We start from the raw sequence: 19,755 nt of genomic DNA, 5'->3' as shown, positions 1-19,755 counted from the left end.
TTGTTTTTTCAGGATCTCAAGCCTCCAAGTAGTTATTATATTTACTAAATTAGATAAGAAATTTCTTCCTGGAATAAAAAAATGCTTCAATAACACTTTGTGTTATGGCACAGGAAGGCCACAGTGAGGTCTCTCTCCATGCTCTTATAAACTAACTCTACATGTTAAGTAAAATGGATGTGATTCAATCTGTGATTCATTTGTACAAAGAGAACATCTATAATCTGGATTACCAGAGAATGTGAGGATGACCAAAATTCCAAGCTAAGCGACCTGGTTGTATTCTCTGGACGCAGGACTGGAATAGGATTTTCTAGTAGTAAATGGAAGCTTTAATGTATGATACCATACTAGGTACATTCAGCACCCCAGGGTTGGCAGCAGAAGACATGGAAGAAGAAAGGTCAGTTAGCCAAAGATTGGGAGGTATTTCTCAGAGACCCTGGATCCACAAGGCGGGGACTTTCCAGAGATAGATACATATTGTAGGGAACGGATGCTTCATCATGACCCACCCTGGCCCCGAACAGACATTCCTAAACCTATCTGCCTCCTATTCCGATTCCGTGCTCACCATGCTGCCTGTGACTCCTCCACGCTGGTTTTCTAGGTAGAGTGTTTATCAGGAGAGGTGATTCTTGACAGGGAAACTTGAGCACTTTCTAGTCAATAGAAAGGAATAGACAAGAAATCACAAACCATGGGTCATATCAGGACATGCAGAAGGTTTAATATCTGCACAGTTTAAAATTTTTTTAAATTTTTTTTTAATTTGAAAGCTTTTAGGTTTCCTCTCTCTTCTTCACAACTAGTTTCAACCACTTTTATTATTTTATATTTGGCTGCTTTATATTGTTTACATCAGTTGCCTGATCCCACAGGAAATTGAGTTTGCAACTCTGAAATGGACCCTACTATAAATAAACAATTAGCAGGGTAAAGCATACCTTAATCTCTTGTGAGTTTGCCTGGTAAGAATCAGCCCCGATGTGTCTAGTCAACCCTTGGGCCAGTGAAGGGTCGGAAAGCTGGGCTTTGGGTAGGAACTTCACCAAGGAAATGCCAATTGCAAGATTTCCTCCTGGATCCCCATAGTCTTCTGCAGACAATTCCTTGGTCTCATTGTCACCTTGCTGCTTTTTCCACAGTGCCCTTCCTATACTGTTTTGTAGCATCTTGTTATTTATGTATGTATTGAGGCAATTACTGTAGGTTAAGTCATTTAACAGTCCTTTTCCACAACCTCCTAATGAGGCTGGAAAGCTACCACTCAATCTTCACCTTCCCTTGCAGGTAGAAGTGGCCCCATGAATATTCCTGGCCAGTAAGATCTACAAGGAAATTCCTGGGAAGGCTGTCTCTTCCGAAACAAAAAGACAAAGGGTCCTAAGAAAGAGAAAGAAAGCCTTTTTTCTTCCTTAATCATTCCTCCTCCAGCCTGCCTGGCTTGGACATAAGGCCTGGAGATGAGGTAGTCTCTTTGCACTGAGTAAGGAGACCTGCACAAGAAGGCCAGCATGGGGGTGCCTGAGTGGCTCAGTGGGTTAAGCCTCTGCCTTTGGCTCTGGTCATGATTCCAGGGTCCTGGGATCGAGCCCTGCATCGGGCTCTCTGCTCAGCGGGGAGCCTGCTTCCTCCTCTCTCTCTGCCTGCCTCTCTGCCTACTTGTGATCTCTGTCAAATAAATAAATAAAATCTTTAATTAAAAAAAAAAAGAAGGCCAGCATGGCACACAGAAAAATAAAAGAGCCATACCAGACCTGAGCTATCTACCTTCAGATTTCGTGTGTTTGAGACAGACTCCTACCTGTTTAAGCAACTGTTTTAAGCTTAAACTCCAGATAGTATCTGTTTTAAGCTCCAGATAGTAGGCATTCCACATACATTTACTTAACCAGGTAATAAAATTGCTCTTCATTGGAAGAAGCTGGGACAAAGCACAAAACCATAATTTAGCCAGGAGTTACTTCTCTCATAAGTGACCGAGATCAACAAAGAACAGAAAAAGCAAATTAAACAGGTCAAATTTCAGACTGGCAAAGCAGTATAAGGAAGGCATCTTTGCTTTTTCTAAGAAAGTGATTTAAGTCCTCTGCACTGAGTAACAATGTATTCTTATTATTACTACTAGTAATAGTAGTAGTAGGAACAGCACATGTGTATTAACTCAAATATTAATTAACACAAAAAAAAAACATGGAAGAGAAGCTATTAACCGTGCTTTACAGCCGGGGACACTGAGGCCCAGAGGCCCAGGAGCACGTGACTAGCTAGTACCCGAGCAAGGATACTCATCTGGGCAACCAGACCAGAGCCCTCTTCGCCACACTATCGTACTAATTAAATAATGTGGAGGAAACCTTAAGCACAGTTGTTCACCTGAAAGTCTATTTTTAGTTAATGAGGACGGTGCTTTTCCAAGCAAGCATTTTAAAATCTGAAATACTAGCTCCTCATTGTGCTCCAGTTTTGATCGCTTGGATGCCCAAAGCTTTAAAAATAATGTTTCACTCATTTTAGCAAACCAGACTTCCCCGGCAAGGTCTGTTTCCGAGGGTGACTTCCCAAGGGAGGATACACTCAAGCCAGATTTAATGGCCTGGAAATTAAATGGTCTAGGTACGGATTTTACCCCCCAAGGCAGGTAAAGCAATACCCCATGCCTACAGCTGCTGTTTACTCTCAGATTAGCCCACTAACAATGGCAACTGGATAGACCCGCAGCGTTTAATTATGTTGTACCCTACCCTTTGGGAGGGTAACTAAGGGAGGGCCCAGTAAGTAACTCAAGTCTCCCTCCATAGGCCTAACCTGTTTTTTCCTACCCAGTGCATCTATCCTCTCTGCTTCCTCCGATTGTCTTCAAAGTGTTTGCCTATGTGTGTGTGTGTGTGTGTGTGTGTGTGTGTGTGTGTGTGTGTGTGAAGGGGGTGAGGCTTGTTCTTCCCTACCCTGTGGCAAACTATATATCCATAGTTGAGCTTCCTAGTAAAAAAGGTAAAATAAACTACAACAGGTAAAAGGCAAAATAGACATGGGGGGAAATATCTTCTCTGATATAAAAAGCCAATAAAAATTGCTATGAAGAGGGAAAAACAAAAAAAAAAAGAGGGAAAAACATTCATAGACTGCTGTTCGGTGCACCATTGTTCTGAAATGTCAGTAAGACCTTAAATGTTTTCTTTCTTTTAACAGTAAAAACATTTATAGGGCACTGAGATTCCTGGTGTAGCTACTTTTCCTATTTTATTTGCAAGTTGTATACATTATCAAGTGAGATGTTAAACATATTTTTTGAGTTTTTGAAAATGTTGTCTAACATAATTGAAAAATCCATAACGTATGAGAGAGTATATTTCATAATATACAGTTGACCCTTGAACAACATGGGTTTGAACTGAGAGGATTAACTTATACATGGATTTTTGTTTTGCTATGGTACAATACTATAAACATATTTTCTCTTATGATTTTCTTGACCTTTTTTCTCTAGCTTCCTTTATTATGAGAACATAGTATGTAATACATGCAACATACAAAAAATATGTTAATCAACTGTTATTGATAAGGCTTCTGGTCAACAGCAGACTATTAGTGGTTAAGTTTTGGGGGAGTAAGAAGTTATATGCAGATTTTTGACTGCGTGGGGGGTCAGCACCCATAATCTCCGTGTTGTTCAAGGGTCAACTGTACATCATTTGCCTTTTCTTTTTCAAGAATGTGCATGACTCCATTTGCCAGTCTAAGACATTCCATTTTATAGGTAAGGAGAAGGAAAGAGGGAAAAGTAATGGCCAATTCCTTTCTTGCTTGTTACTGATCAGATTCTTAGCAGCTGCCTCTTCTTGGATTTCTTCCACAAAGAGATTATTTTTCTGTTAATTACCTTGCCGATTGCAGATCCTTCACTTATAATAAACAAAACCACACTTTGTGTCAAAACCGTCACTTTTCTTTGGCTATTTGTTCAAGAGCTATGTGAGCCCTGAACTGTAATCTGGCTTCCATGGAATAGTCTTTGTAGTTTTTTATGTTGTCTAGGTTTTTTGTTGCACTGTCATAATCTCCTTTTAGATAGTGAAGAATTCCTAGTTCATAATAAGCATACGGCACTAAGTAGTGGTCATATTTTAACAATTTCTCCTTCTGAATGACACGATTAAAGTACTGTTCAGCTGTCGAATATCTGCCCAAGTGTTTCAGACATAGACCTTTCAGTAAATTTAACAAACTGATGTCATCTGTGCCATACTCTTTATTTGGATTTTCTCGTAAAAGGTCTTGTCCTCTATTAATTATCGAGAGCCAGCTTGATATAAGGTCTAATTTTTTGCTCATGACATGGAAACCACTCCAGATGTAAATGAATTCCAGGATGGGCTGGGCTGTGAACCAGCCCGTGGTAGTGCCGTAGCGCTGACCCTTCTCAGAAGCAAACTTTTCTATTGGCACAGAAGTTCCCAAGATTTTGATTCTCAGGCTATCCACTTTTAAGAAGAGAGAGTTTATGTCCTCACTCCCTGATCTGACAGACTCCGAAGGAAGCAGAGCGTGTAGCGTAGCTTTACTGTACATGTATATTGCCTTGGACCACTTGCTGTTATGATACAGTAGATCAGCATAGCGGTAAGCCTGCTTCCAATTCCGCAGAAAAATGTGGCACCACATGAGTTCCCAGTAACACAGGTGATGAACCTGCTTCCATTCGTTTTGAATCAAAATGCACTCCTCTAATACTAACTGTGCGTTTTCAAAGTTTCCTTTCAGCATACTAAAACGCGCATGAAAAAATTTAAGTATGACACAGTTTGGAAATTTCTGGAGGTAGATTAGGAAGAGGTCCTCCACAACAGAATTCTGACCCTTTTCAACACCAACAGCTGGATAGATATAACTGTAGTAAAAGAGGAGAGTCAAAACACTTAAGATATTATTTATATGGGATTCGGATGCACTCTCATGAAGCAAAGTCAGGCCCACCTCCTTATCACCAGAATATCCAGCAATATTGAGCAGTTTAAGGGTCTTTGGTGGCACAAGCGATAATATCAGATTGAATGCTCCAAATCCGAATTTTACTCCTCCAACCAGGTGTTGGTAGGTTTTGCTATGGTTGTAAGGTATCTGTGTTAATACTTGCTGACAGTCTTTGTATATTTGATAACTTAACCCAATGTTGATTGCACTTTTAAGAAGACCAAACATACTGTCATCCTGTATAAATGTGATGGTGGCTCTCAGAATCAAACACTCAGCATAACAGACTTCTGCATGCAATTCCTCCTCTTTGATAGCCTTTATTCCCTGTTTACTCACGAGATGAGAAAAACTTGTCATCCTAGATTTTCTTCGGAAACTGTTACAGGTTTTCAAAGCCTCCTTTGTGGCAGTCATTCCAGTCTGTAGATCCAGGGGATCAACAGTCAAGATGGCCTTGACAACCATAAGGATGTTATAAATCAGGGCATGGTAGATGCTGTTTTTCGACCACGGATGAATGAGATCTATGGCTTCTGAGAATCTGTTATTCAGAAATAAATACAATCCAGTTGTGCATTCTTCCAGGGAAGAGGTTAGAGTCATTTTTGTTGCCACGGGGATAACCTCATAGGCGTCTTCAAACTTGTCCTCTTCACTTTCTGCCTTACTTAGAGTGAATGATGTTAAGTTACTCCCCTTATCATTCTCTCTTTTACTTAGAGTAAATGACATATTTGCTTCCCTGCTTTAGAGATGGGCAGTATCTGAAGGGGAGTGACACAGCCGCAGTGAGGGTCACTCCTGCTCTCCGGATGGGGCTCCCTTCTACAGCCTGAGGCGTCGCTGTAACAGTGGAGGCAGACAGAATAACAGTGTGGGTGCAGCATTACGATATCCTCATCTATACCAGACAAAGGGGGAGGGCGAGAAAGATCATTTTATTTACCTAAGAGGTATTTCTGAGAAGTTCAAATAATCTGTAATACATAGGAAACATGTGAAGTAAGTCCTTTGTAAACGAAAAACTCTTGTGTCGATCATATATGTTTTCAGAAATGTTGATTGATGGGGGGCGCCTGGGTAGCTCAGTGGGTTAAGCCTCTGCCTTCAGCTCAGGTCATGATCCCAGTGTCCTGGGATCAAGCCCCTGATTAAGCCCCACATCGGTTTCTCTGCTCAACGGGAGCCTGCTTCCCCCTCTCTCCCTGCCTGACTCTCTGCCTACTTGTGATCTCTCTGTCAGATAAATAAAATCTTTTAAAAAAAAGAAATGTTGATGGGGAAGGCTTATTCCTTCTCAAAAGTTTTATTGAGATAAAATTGACAAATTTTAAGATATTTAAAATCTATGATATGATGGTTTGGGGGGGATGAGAACATTTTTCTACTCTCAGCAGATTTCAGTTATATAATATGGTATAATCAACTATAGTCACCATGTTATATAGTAGATCCTCAGACCTTATTCATCTTATAACTGAAAATGTGTATTCTTTTACCAACCTCTCCCAACCCCCACCCCGACAAGTGTCCTTGTTCTTAATGTTCCCATAAGGGGACTTTTCTGCTGAGAGCTGATAAAAGAACCTGGAAGAATGTTGCTCTGTGCCTTCTGAATCCCTCCTTTTGGAATTGGCTGTTCAAAGTCTGAAACCAAAAACCAGGTAGAGTTTTCTACTCTCTAACTGTGCCTGGGACCAGGTGGGTAAATGTTTAATTAGGGGATAAAGCATCAGTGAGCCCACTTGCCAGCACATCACACGTGAAATCACAGTAACTATCAACTTAATCAAAAAGGTCATGTTTTGGTGTCCTTCTGCCTCTTGCATCTATATCCTGTGGGTTCTGAACTCAGGCAGGAAAAGGCATGTTATTTATTGACCCCTAAGACCATCTCCTTCTCTTCCAACTCTTTATTCCCTCTTTAGATGATTGGTACCATCATCCACACTAGATCTCTCTTTTTTTCCCTCCTCCCATATCCATCAGTACCCAAACCCTGTCAGATCTACTTTGCTGAAGGCAGTACCTCTCTGTTGTCCTCCAAATCACCCTGGATATTCTTCTTTAACAAGTTATAATATGATAAAATGGTATAATATGATAAAATGCACAGACTGTGAAGTTAGACTGCTTAGGTTTAAACCTGATTCTCCATTTGCTTGATTTTACTGTGCCTCTGTTTCTCAACTGTAAATAGGGACTAATAGTACTTCTACCGAAGAGTGGTTGGGAGACTTAGGTAAATTAATATATGTAAAGCAGTCAGGATAGTACCTGGCATCCATAGTAAATACTCAATACATTATTCTATACACATCCCTCCATAGCCTGACATAGAGCAGGTGCACACTGAATTGTTTTAAATGAGGTTTGGGATGCAGGCTGCTGTGTGCAGGAGTCCCACAGCTTTTGGTGATGGCAGTGGAGTCATTCTATCATTCTTTTGCTTAAAATGTTCTGTCTAAAATGTCTTCTTTACCTCTCTCTGCTTATCTACTTTTAAAAAGTTCAATCTAGCAAGGTGCCTGGCTGGTTCCCTTGGTAGGGCATGCCACTCTTGATCTCAGAGTTGTAAGTTCAAGCCCCACGTTGGGTGTAGAGGTTACTTAAAAATATAATCTTTAAAAAAAAAAAAGGATCAGTCTAGTGAGAAGGGATTAGGGAACACTAATATTGAGCTGGGAAGATCAGTCAAGCAGGGACTTGAGTAAAAAGAGAGGGAGAGTTGAAGGTTCAGAAAGGAATATTCAATGAAGAAGAGGCAGAGAGGGAAGCACAGAGGCAGGGAGGAAAATCCTTGGATAAGAAGAAAAGTCTCTTGCACTGACAGAGAAGAGCCTTCCTTTCTGTCCTTCATTTACTACAAATTGAATTGAGCTCCTTCAATATACTAAGCACTGTTCTCAGTGCTGGGGATATAGCAGTGAACAAAACAAAGACCTGAATCCCATGGAACTGATTTTCTTAGGGGAAGGGCATTCTGGCAGGGAGAGGGATGTTTTGATGGGGAGGAAGACAATAAATAAATGAATAACATGTCAGCAGTTGATATATCACTATGAAGAAGAATAAGACAGCTTAAGACAGAGTTGGGAATTTTAAGAGTGATCGGGTGTGTGGTACTTGATATTTTATGTAGGGTAGTCAGGGCAAGACTCCCCAGTAAGGTGACATTTGAGCAGAGATGTAGAAGATGTGAAAATCTCTTGATCTCTTCTTTCAGTCTAAGATAAGCGAACATCTGTGTGTTCCCATGATGCCTTCTACTTACCTCTATCCCAGCACTTGCTATATATATATATATATATATTTTTTTTTTTTTTTTTTTAAGTATCTGCCTTCTTTTAGCATCTTTTATATCTATCTTCATCACCAAGTACAATGACTGGCACTTAGTCATTAAATTACCATTTATTGAATGACTAATAACAGTTTCCAATTTATATATACTAAGATAAATTCAAGATGAAATAATCATTTCACTGTTAAAACTATGAGATTCAGAAAAATGTACCAGTGAATACTACAAAGAGTTGATGTCCTTAATATAGTAAGATATCCTAAGAATCGCTAAGCTAGAAAAAACACCCTAACAGAAAAATCAACAAAGGACATGGACAGACTGCCAGTAAGCATAATGTTGACTCTCATTGTAAATAAAAAAATGTAAATTAAAAAAATAACATATCCATCTTAAAAGTGAAATTTGTCAGATTAAAAAAAATTGATCCAGTGTTAACGAAGGTGCAGAAAACCAAGTACCTTTGTGGACTGGTTGGTGGGTATATAAGTGGCTGCAACCATTTCGGAGAGCTATTTGGCAACAAGTTTTAAAAGTTTTTATATTTTTTATTATTTATTTATTTATTTATTAAAGATTTTATTTATTTATTTGACAGACAGAGATCACAAGTAGGCAGAGAGGCAGGCAGAGGGAGAGTGGGAAGCAGGCTCCCTACTGAGCAGAGAGCCCAATGCAGGACTTGATCTCAGGACCCCGAGATCATGACCTGAGTCTAAGGCAGAGGCTTAACCCACTGAGCCGCCCAGGTGCCCCAGCTTTTACATTTTTTAAAAAAGATTTATTTATTTTAGGAGGGTCGGGGGGGAAGGGCAGAAGGAGAGGGTGAGAATCCCAAAGCTGACTCCCCATTGAGCATGAAGTCTTACAGAGGCTTGCCTATGGGACTTGTCATGGTGTTTGGTCCCACAACCCTGAAATCAAGAATCAGTTGCTTAACTGACTGAGCCACCTTGGTACCTGAGCTTTTACATTTTTTTTTATACTCTTTGACCCAGTAATTGCACTTATGGAATTAGTCTAAGAACACAATCAGGGATATACATAAATATCTATAGAAGGTATATACACTTCAGCATTATAATACAAAAAATGAAAAGCATGTAAATTTCTTACAGTAGTGGATACTAATGAAATGGAATACTATTGCAAACATTATAATGTTGTAGATATTTAAGGACTTGGGAAATTGTTTTTGGTGTAATACACTGTATTAGTCCGCGTTCTCCAGCGAATCATAACCAATGCCAGATACATACAAAATAATATATAAAATAAGGAATTGGCTCATGTAATTCTGGAGGCTGAGAAGTCTCCAGATCTGTAATTGACTAGCTGAAAGACCCAAGAGCCAATGGTATAGATTCTATCTGAAAGGCAACAGGCTCAAAATCCAGAAAGAACCAATATTTCAGTTATAGCCCTAAGGCAGGAAGAGACTGATGTCCAGGCTCAGGCAGTCACAGAGGAGGAATTGACTCTGGCTCAGCCTTTTGATCTGTTCTATTCAGGTCTTCAATTCATTGGATGCGGCCCAACCATAACAGGGGAGGCAATCTGCTTTACTCAGTCTACTGATTCAAATGCTAATCTCATCCAAACACCCTCACAGACACACCCAGAATAGTATTTGGCCAAATGTCTGGTCCTGTGGAGCAGTAACGTTAAGTCATAAAATTAACCATTCACATATACTAAGTAAAAAACAGAAGGTTTTTATGAAACTATGTGATATAATTTTTTTCCAAAGTGATATATGCATAGATAAAAATTAGAACTACACATTTCAGATTATTAATAATGGTTATATCTGAGTGCTGGGATTAAGGATAACATTTATATCTTTATTTAACAACATTCAGTAGCTGTTAAGCACCTACTGTATGATACCAACTATGCTAGGAACTAGGTATACCATAGTTAATGAGATGGATTTGGACCCTGCCCTCACAAAATTCACAGCCTGGTATTTGTGCTATTATATAATTTCCACAATCAACCTGATACTTGTAATCAGGAAAAAAAGCCTATAATTTTGCAGGCTTATATCATATACTTCTCACAACTGATGAAGTGGGTATTATTGTCACTTCTCTTACATATGGGGAAACTGAATCCCAGTGAAGTTAAGTGACTTGCCCAAAATTATAGTTGGTGTGTGTAGGGAGAATAGGATTCAAACCCAGGTGGTTGGACTGCAGAGCTCACAGTCCTAGTCAACAGTACAGCATGAGCTAACTTATTTGTTTAATTTTATTTAATTTTTTAAAAAATTATTTAATCTCTGCACCCAATGTGGGGCTTGAACTCACAACCCAAAGATGAGGAGTCACATGCTTTTCTGACTGAGCCAGTCAGGCACCCCAAACTTCTTATTTTTAAGATTTTATTTATTTGAGAAAGAGAGATCATGAGCAGTGGGGAAGGGTAGAGGGAGAAGCAGACTCTCTGTTGAACAAGGAGCCCTGTGCAGGACTCAATCCCAGGACCTTGGCATCATGACCTGAACCAAAGGCAAATGCTTATGTGACTGAGCCACCCAGGCCGCCCCCCAAAAGTTAAGCATCTGCCTTTGTCTCTCGTAGGGCTCCTTGCTCAGTGGGAAGCCTGCTTCTTGCTCTGCCTTTCCCCCTGCTTGTGTTTTTTCTCTCTCTCTCTGTCAAATAAGTAAATAAAATCTTAAAAAATAAATAATTCATTTGGCAATTATTCATTGAACATCTACTTTGTACCTGGCACTGTTCTAAGATGCTTGGTCTACAGCAGTGAACAAGACAAATATTTTATTGGGAAAGTTAAACCATGTAGGCTTATTGGTTTTTTTTTTTTTCATTTTGCTTTTCTATATTTTCCATTTTCTGTAGCAAAAGTAAATTATTTTTTATAATTTAAGAAAGTTTTTACATTCTCAATTTAATATTACATGGATAATTAATAATCTTTTTTAAAGGATTTTATTTATTTGAGAGAGAGAGCACACAGAGGGAAAGGGAGGAGACCCCCCACTGAGCAGAGAGGCCAACACAAGGCTCAATCCCAGGACCGCGAGATCATGACCTGAGCCAAATGAAGGCAGATGCTTAACTGACTGAGCCAACCAGGCACCCCTGGATAATGAATAATCTTATCCATATAAGCAATGGAATAATTGAGCTAAGTACAGAAGAGCATACAACGCTGCTGACCAAAATAACTCAAAATTTTGAATTGGATTATGATTATTAGCTTTGAATCATTTTTCAAAGTATGCTTGAACGTATATTACATGAATGAATACAAATGAGACAGCAAATGTCTAAAACACTTAAGTGATTTTTCTAAAACCAAGTAATAAATTGCAGAGACAGGATTCAATTTCAAGTCTTCTAAGTCCCAGGTCATTGCTCTTTTCATTAACTCAGACTATATTCATCAAAGAGGTAGCTGGATGGCTTTGGGCAAATAATTTAATTTCTCTGGTTCTAGGAAGTAATACAGTTAAGCTAAGTTTTTAAGTATGAGTAGGACTATCATAGGTAGGACTAGACTGGTCATAGAAACAATGAAGGAATATTAATATTATAAGGATAATGGCATAAGGGAAGGGGCAGAGGTTTGTTCAGAAGTGAACAGTTTGCTTTTATTTATAAAGTGAAAAAAAAAAGAGTTAACATATGTAAAACACAAAGTATAATGTCTGGCACATAGTAAATACTCAGTGAATACCAACATTTAGTAAGATCATTGGGAGCTAGAGCCCTCTTTTGATATGAGAGAAAAATGAGGCCCAGAAAGTTTGTAACACATCTAAGAAAATATGATTAGTTGATTATAAAGATGAGAACAACAACAACAAAAAAGATGAGAACTTATGTTGCCTGTCTTCCCAACTCAATACTTTTTCCAATTCATATTCGTGCTGGAATATGGCTAAAAACACAGGCTGAGACAGTGATCATGGACTGTGGGGAATCATACTCCATACCAATGAGGTGCAAATTGCTGGGGACCGTTTTGCCAAAGAAAGATCAGTCACACAGGCGACCATACTCCATACTATATCAAAATTATATGGTAATTGGGATGCCTGACTGGCCCTTTGGTAGAGCATGTGATTCTTAATCTCAGGGTCATGAGTTCAAGTTCCATGCTGGGCATGGAGCCTTGTTGAAATAAAATTTTTTTTTCAATTTTATGCTAATTATAAATGCTCTATCTGAATTAGTAAAAAGTTAAAGGATATTTTGGAAGAATTAAATTTTATATATTCTAAAGTGTGTGTGGGGGTGTATAGGCTATAAAAGTGCTTCGTAAAAGAAGGAAACAACATAGTGCAAAGTTGACCCTCAAATAAATGGTATTATTTCACATTCCCATTACGGCGTATAAGTGCCAATTTCACTGTACTCCTGAAAAAAATAGCATGTTGTCTTAATTTGCATTTTTAGTAAGGATAGACATTTTTTTCTTGTCTGTTTCTGTGGGGTTTTTTTTCTATTTTTTACTGGGTGGAGTCATTCTTCTTCTTTTTTTTAAAAGTAAGCTCTGTGCCCAACGTGGGGCTTGAAGTCAAGACCCTGAGATCAAGAGTTACATCCTCTACGGACTGAGCCAGCCAGGAGCCCTGTCATACTTTGTTCTTAACTAGAGATTCCAGACTTGGATTTTGGCAACTAGGTAGATCTGAAAAACTTTTTTCTTTCTTTCTTTCTCTTTCTTCTTTCCTTCTTTCCTTCCTGCCTTCCTTCCTTTCTTTTTTTCTTTCTTTCTTCCTCTTAAGATTTCATTTATTCATTTGACAGAAAGAAAGCACCAGCACGAGTAGCAGCAGGCAGAGAAAGAGAAGCAGGCTTCCTGCTGAGCCGGGAGCCAGACATGGGGCTCTATCCCAGGGTCCTGGGATCATGACCTGAGCCAAAGGAGTACACCCAACCAACTGAGCCACCCAGGCACCCCACAAACTTTTCTCTACCAAGAAACCATGGAGAGGAGTGCCAGGCTGGCTCAGTCAGAGGAGCATGCTGACTCTTGATCTCAGGGTTGTGAGCTTGAGCCCCAAGTTGGGTGTAAAGATTACTAAAAATAAACAAACTTAAAGGAAGGAAAAGAAACATAAGATTTAAAAAAAAAAAAAAACTCTTAGCATCCTTTCATTAAAAAGGGGGGGGATGGGGCGTCTGGGTATCTTATATGGTGTTAAGACTCTGCCTTTGGCTCAGGTCATGATCTCTAGGTCCTAGGATTGAGCCCCCATACTGGGCTTCCACCTGGGCAGAGTCTGCTTCTTCCTGTCTCTCCGCCTTTCCCCCTGCTTGTGCTCTCTGTCACTCTCTCTCAAATGAATAAATAAATTTTAAAAGGGGGAGAAGAACACTTAAAAAAATAAGACATATTCACAGAATAAAAGATGGTTCTTCCCAAGAGTGATTGGCACTCATTCCTAGTTTTCTGAAATTGGAGATATTTTTATCAAAGTTCTGATAGTCCTCGTGGCAAGATTTGAGAACCACTGTACTCACTGTGTTATAATTCTAGGTCTTAGTCTCATTTGAAAAACGAGGTGGTTAGACTAATGATTCAGTAAAATTCCTCGTTTCCCTATGTGTTTCAAACCACTTCTCTTTTTAAAAACAGATTTTGTGTGTGAGAGAGAGAACATGAGCTGGGCAGGGGGAGAGGGAGAAGCAGACTCCCCACTGAGCAGGGAGCCTGACCTGGGGCTTGATCTCAGGACCCTGAGATCAGGGCCCCACCCAAAGGCAGATGCTAAACTGACTGCGCCATGTAGGTATCCCTCAAACTGCTTCTTAGTTATCTCTTTGGGTCATGGTGTATGTATCCATTTGTCATTGACTTGGGAATAACTTTTTTATTTTCTTTAAAAAAAAAAAAAAAAGATAGGGGCGCCTGGGTGGCTCAGGGGGTTAAGGCCTCTGCCTTCAGCTCAGGTCATGGTTCCGGGGCCCTGGGATCCAGCCCCGCATAGGGCTCTCTGCTCAGAGGGGAGCCTGCTTCCCCCCGCCCCCGCTGCCTATCTGCCTACTTGTGATCTCTGTCTGTCAAATAAATAAATGAAAAAAAAAAAAAAAGGTATACTTACTCTTATAGAAATTAGCTTCAAGGGGCCTCCTGGATGGCTCAGTTGGTTAGGTGTCTGACCCAGTTTCCACTCAGATCATGATCTCAGGGTCATGAGATTGAGCCCTGAGTTGGGCTCCAAGTTGGGCATGGAACCTGCTTAAGATTCTCTCCCTCACCTTCTGTCCCTCTCTCCCTCTTTCTCTCCAAAATAAATAAATAAATAAATAAATAAATAAAATAGCTTCAAAGACTTTGTAATAAAAAGCAACAACTTCCCCATTGTTCATGAACATGTGTCTCTATGTTCCATAGGCAAATGCCTTTGTATAGAACCTTTAGGATTTGATTTTGGGATTCCTGTAGATTTACTTTTCATAAAGAAAATTTCTTTTTCTGTCTTGTTGCTTTTGATAAGTATCAGATTGTTTTTGTCTGTGTGAATAGGGTCAAAGAAGAAGAGTGACAATTTCACTTAGAAGTCAATGAGTGAAGAGGCAAAGATGTCTGAGGAGTGGCCACTTAAAGGCTGGCCACTGTGTTTCAGGGTCTAGACCCCAGCTTTGCAGAAACAAAACTTCATTTTTGTCAATGTACCCAGGTCATGTCAAATTTTTGGCAACTGACAAAGGTTGGTCAAACCACGGCTACTCCCGCTCCTCTTCATTCTCCTAACAGCTAACATTTATTGAGTACTCAGAATGTGCTAGACACTGGGCAATGTTAATTGCTTAATTTACCTCACCTAATCCTAACAACAACTCCATTTTGCAGACGAGGAAGCTGCAGCACCAGGAGATTAACAACTTGGTCAAGGGTAGACAGCTATTACATCGCGGAGCCAAGCTTCAAACCCAAATGTCACACTCCATGAGCTTATGCTCTTAATCATTACACTACACCCATCTACCTTAATCATTATACTATACTATGTTATACTATACTATATTATACCTACCTAAAAGTATGTTACCCCTGGTTTTTTTTTCTATAAAGATTTTATTTATTTATTTGACAGACACACAAGTAGGCAGAGAGGCAGACAGAGAGAGAGAGAGGAAGCAGGCTCCCAGGGAGCCTGATGCGGGGTTCCCAGAACCCTGGGATCATGACCTGAGCCAAAGGCAGAGGCTTTAACCCACTGAGCCACCCAGGCGCCCCTATTACACCTGTTTTAAGGAAAGAATTCATGAGCAAAAATCATTCTTATTAACTTACAGTAGATGATATTCATTCCCAGGGATTAAAAGATCAGCATCAAAACATCAAATAAGAGAAGTCAATGGTCTTGAGCAGGAATCTTTAAGTGTAGCTGAGGGATGGCTAATACCATAGGTTCTCTCCTCAGATAGTGCTGAATGAACAACTAAACTCCATCCAAGCCAGTCTAGCTCTCTCTAGTTAAGACAACAAGCTGACCAAGTCCCTTTCCTTAATATTCTTTCTTTAGATAAGGAACAACATAATTGAACAGGGTGTGATGGTTCTACAGTTTCATACTTTTTAATACAATCAGGCATTCTTCAGAAAGCCTCATTCTGCCTAGACTGTTTTATACACCTCAGCCACATATTTAGGAAATATTGGTATCAGTGGATCATTCTTGCATCACATTTTCGCTCTTCCTGGTTTCACTCTTTGAGGTTGGTTAAGGCACTGGCATTCTTTAACTGTTGCTCCCCCACCCCCATCTCCATACTTCAGTACTGATCACAGTCCAGTACTCGGCTAACGAAAAGTTAATTTCTTTATACAGTAAGAAAGAATCATAAACATGATTCTGAGAATTGTAAGAGCATTGTAGAGGGAATTGAAGATTATGAAAGGTTGAAAAAAGAAAAGCAAGTTGTAGTTGAATATAGCTGTTGGGACTGACCCATAAGAAATATATATATACAGCACATAATAAGTACATATTAAAAGACTACTGTTTAGATGTACAGACTATTTCTTTACATTAAAAATAGATATATGTGCAAAGGGTTCTAAATTTTTTTTTGTTTTAAGGTATTCACATACAAGCTTAAAGTAGTGACAGTGATTTAAAAGTGAGACTAAAATGGAGAAGAAAATAAGAGTGAACTTTTTCTTTAATGCTTCTCTAGAAAAACTAAATCTAGGAAATGCAGATAAATTTTGAAAGCTGCTGTAAAAGGATTAAGAATTAACTCACCCTCACCTAAACTAATAATATAATAAATATTTAACAACAGTAAGATATTAAGAATTACTTAATATTTCATATTAGAAAAATCTTAGAATATTTGTTGAATTAAACAGCATTTATATTCCATTTGAATCTGGGAACATGATCTTAATTTAACTCACAATGCTATGGGCAGAAGTTTATGTGGCTGAAACTGATTTCAAAAGAATCAGTCGGGGGGCGCCTGGGTGGCTCAGTGGGTTAAAGCCTCTGCCTTCAGCTCAGGTCATGATCCCAGGGTCCTGGGATTGAGCCCCGCATCAGGCTCTCTGCTCAGCCAGGGGGCCTGCTTCCTCCTCTCTCTCTGCCTGCCTCTCTGCCTACTTGTGATCTTTGTCTGTCAAATAAATAAATAAAATCTTTAAAAAAAAAAAAGAATCAGTGGGAATTAAAGTGCTCTGTACAATAATATCTTCCTGATTTGGATTCACATTTAGTGAAAAATACTGGTTATGTTTTCTTAGAGAAAGAGTGCTCAGTAGAATAGTGTATGAAAATACTATGCAGAACCACTGTTTTTTCAAGGTACCTAGAATAGCAAAGCCCTGCCTAGAATCGGCCCTCTTCTAATAGAGATAAATAACCTATAATTAGAGTTACCAAAGGACCTGTTTCTAGAGAGAAAGGCAAGCCTGTCAAGGTTTACCCGTTTTCCTATAATGTGCTTGAAAGCAGTTTGTTACAAGTTGGAAAACTGCTTCTTTTCATATTTTTTACAGTATTACATCTTCAAAATTCTCTTTAGTGGGGCACCTGGGTAGCTCAGAGGGTTAAGCCTCTGCCTTCAGATCAGGTCATGATCTCAGGGTCCTGGAATCGAGCCCCGCATTGGGCTCTCTGCTCAGCAGGGAACCTGCTTCCCCCTCTCTCTCTCTGCCTACTTGTGATCTCTGTCAAATAAATAAATAAATAAATAAAATCTTAGGAAAAAAAGTTCTCTTTAGTACAATAGACTTTGTATTCAGAAACAAAAAACATTTATTGTAGCCTAATAGTACTATCTTTCATTCATATTGTAGCCTAAGTACTATCTTTCAATAAGTTACCTATGCTTTCTTTGTGCAACAGCACTTTTCATAAGTTCTTTTTTTTTTTTTCCTTTGAGAGGGAGGTGGGAGGGATAGAGGGAGAGAGAGAATCTTTTTTTTTTTTTTTTTTTTTTTGAATGAGTGAGAGAGAGCATGAGAGAGGAGAAGGTCAGAGGGAGAAGCAGACTCCCCAAGGAGCTGGGAGCCCGATGCAGGACTCGATCCTGGAAGTCCGGGATCATGACCTGAGCCGAAGGCAGGTGCTCAACCAACTAAGCCACCCAGGGGCCCGGGAGAGAGAGAATCTTAAGCAGGCTTCTCACCCAGTGTGGAGCCTGAGGTGGGGTTGATCTCACAACTCTGAGATCATGACCTGAGGCGAAATCAAGAGTTAGTTGCTTAACAGACTGAGCCACCCAGGCGTCCCCATAATTTCTTAATAGAAGAAAGTCAAATTAGTGAGCCTTTACAGAATTGATACTCTGTCTTCCAGGAAGTATATAAAAAGATCTTTATCATTTAATCCTTTGAGAAGAACCCAGTTAAGTGGTAAACAAAAATCAATAAAACTAAAGGAGAACTGGGGTGTCTGGGTGGCTCAGCCAGTTAAGTGTCTGCATTCAGCTCCAGCCATGATTCTAGAGTCCTGGGATCAAGTCCCGCATCTGGCTCAGCTCTCCCTCTGCCTGTGGCTCCCCCTGCTTGTGCTGACAAATATATAAATAAAATCTTTAAAAAAAAGAAAAAATGAGAACAAATTCTATATAACATATTCTATATAACTTCAGTTTTCTGATAGAATTTTTTTTGCAATGGATATATTCTTTCCATAATTTGATAAATCTGAAAAAAAGTGTATGAATTTGTAGCATGGTCAAGAGAGGATCCATACTTCATTCAATGACTAAATTTCCTTTCTTCTGTACTCTGTATCATATATGTATATACATCATGTGAAGTTACAGATGAGAAACATAGAGATACAAATATCTAAGGATTTCATCTCTCATGTGCAGCAATTCCAACTCATATATTCCAAGTATTTATGGTGTAATGTCTTTTTTGTGTGTGGCTGGTGAAAAAGAAGTTAATCTGTATTTGTAGACTTGGTATTTGGCAAATACATTGTAAAATCAAAACTGAAAAGTATAGCTTAGGAAATATAGTCAATAATATTGCAATAATGTTGTATGGGTGACAGATGGTGACTACACTTACCGCAAAGTAAAGAATTATTGAAACACTACGTTGTACTAGTGAAACTAATATAACATTGTCAACTAAGCTTAATAAAAATTAAAAAATCAAAACTGAATTTTAAGCGATTCTATCTAAAGAAAAAGTTTACATTTATTTTATATAGAGAGTGGCTGAGCAGCAAGGCTGTTACTCAAAGACAGCTTCAAGTCCCACTCCTCAGGATATCAGTATTAGTGGATGAGATGTGTTACCACAATACAAAGCAGAAAGCACTAGAAAGGAAGCACAAGTTTAACTCTGTGCTTCAAATGCAAATAATTTCGTAATTGCCACTAGCTAGAATGCTTTAAGGATTTAGGGTTTTTGCAGTTACATTATAACTGGCAAACGAAACAGAATTCTATTTCTTTGTCCCCCAGACTCCTAAGAATTCGTATAGTGTTGGTGAAAATTGGTTCTGAAGGGGCTGGAGGGTCGGTGCAGTCCCTGGGGGGGGGGGGGGGGTCACTCCTTTTGAGGCCCAGGGTGCAGTGACCATTAGTCAGAATGGCAGGGTTCATGGAGTTCTCACCCTGGCCAAACTCCCGATTACCTCCGATGAGCCCCAAAGATGACTGTGTAGCCGTTCAGGCCAGGTCCCCCAGCAGAAAGGCGGCGGTAGCTGCAACATCAGCGGTTAAATTTTACAGCCTTTCATAAGGCCGGTCTAAGTACCTGTAGTAAGATTACTAGAGCTGAGGGTCCCTAGACTGCGGGGAATGAAAGGAGGGAGGGAAAAGGGAAGGAAAATGGGGAGGGTAAGGAAAAGGGGGAGGGGAGGGGGCGGGACACCGCGGTGAAGTCCACAGGTTTACAGGCGCGGTCTGACGTTCCCATGGAAACGTATCCCTCCGCCCGTTCCCAGCGTCTTAGCCTCCTCAGTTCCCTCCGCGCCGCCTCTCCACTGTTTCCGCCCAGCTCCTTTGTGCCGCGCAGAACGT

General features: G+C 39.7%; 1 protein-coding gene across 3 annotated transcripts; it reads right to left on the bottom strand.

Annotated features, from left to right (window-relative positions):
- Positions 1-3,742: 3,742 nt before the first annotated feature.
- LOC111158489 (tetratricopeptide repeat protein 39B-like) lies at positions 3,743-19,747 on the bottom strand. Of its 3 annotated transcripts, none has more exons than XM_022520540.1 (2): positions 19,630-19,747; positions 3,743-5,881 (listed from the first exon to the last, which is right to left on the bottom strand). In XM_022520540.1, exon 2 carries the CDS (start codon positions 5,710-5,712, stop codon positions 3,946-3,948), a length of 1,767 nt encoding a protein of 588 aa, XP_022376248.1. In that variant the 5' UTR covers positions 5,713-5,881; positions 19,630-19,747; the 3' UTR covers positions 3,743-3,945. The 3 variants fall into 3 exon arrangements, with proteins under 3 accessions (XP_022376248.1, XP_022376246.1, XP_022376249.1); XM_022520538.1 differs by lacking the exon at positions 19,630-19,747 and adding an exon at positions 19,347-19,534; XM_022520541.1 differs by lacking the exon at positions 19,630-19,747 and adding an exon at positions 19,368-19,398.
- Between the last annotated feature and the right edge of the window lie 8 nt (positions 19,748-19,755).

The sequence above is a fragment of the Enhydra lutris genome, unplaced genomic scaffold (genome assembly GCF_002288905.1).
Source record: "Enhydra lutris kenyoni isolate GAN:26980312 unplaced genomic scaffold, ASM228890v2 scaffoldscaffold59, whole genome shotgun sequence".
NCBI classification, from domain to species: domain Eukaryota; kingdom Metazoa; phylum Chordata; class Mammalia; order Carnivora; family Mustelidae; genus Enhydra; species Enhydra lutris.
Note: the sequence above shows the minus strand (reverse complement) of the source record. Positions and strands in the feature narration are given on the sequence as shown.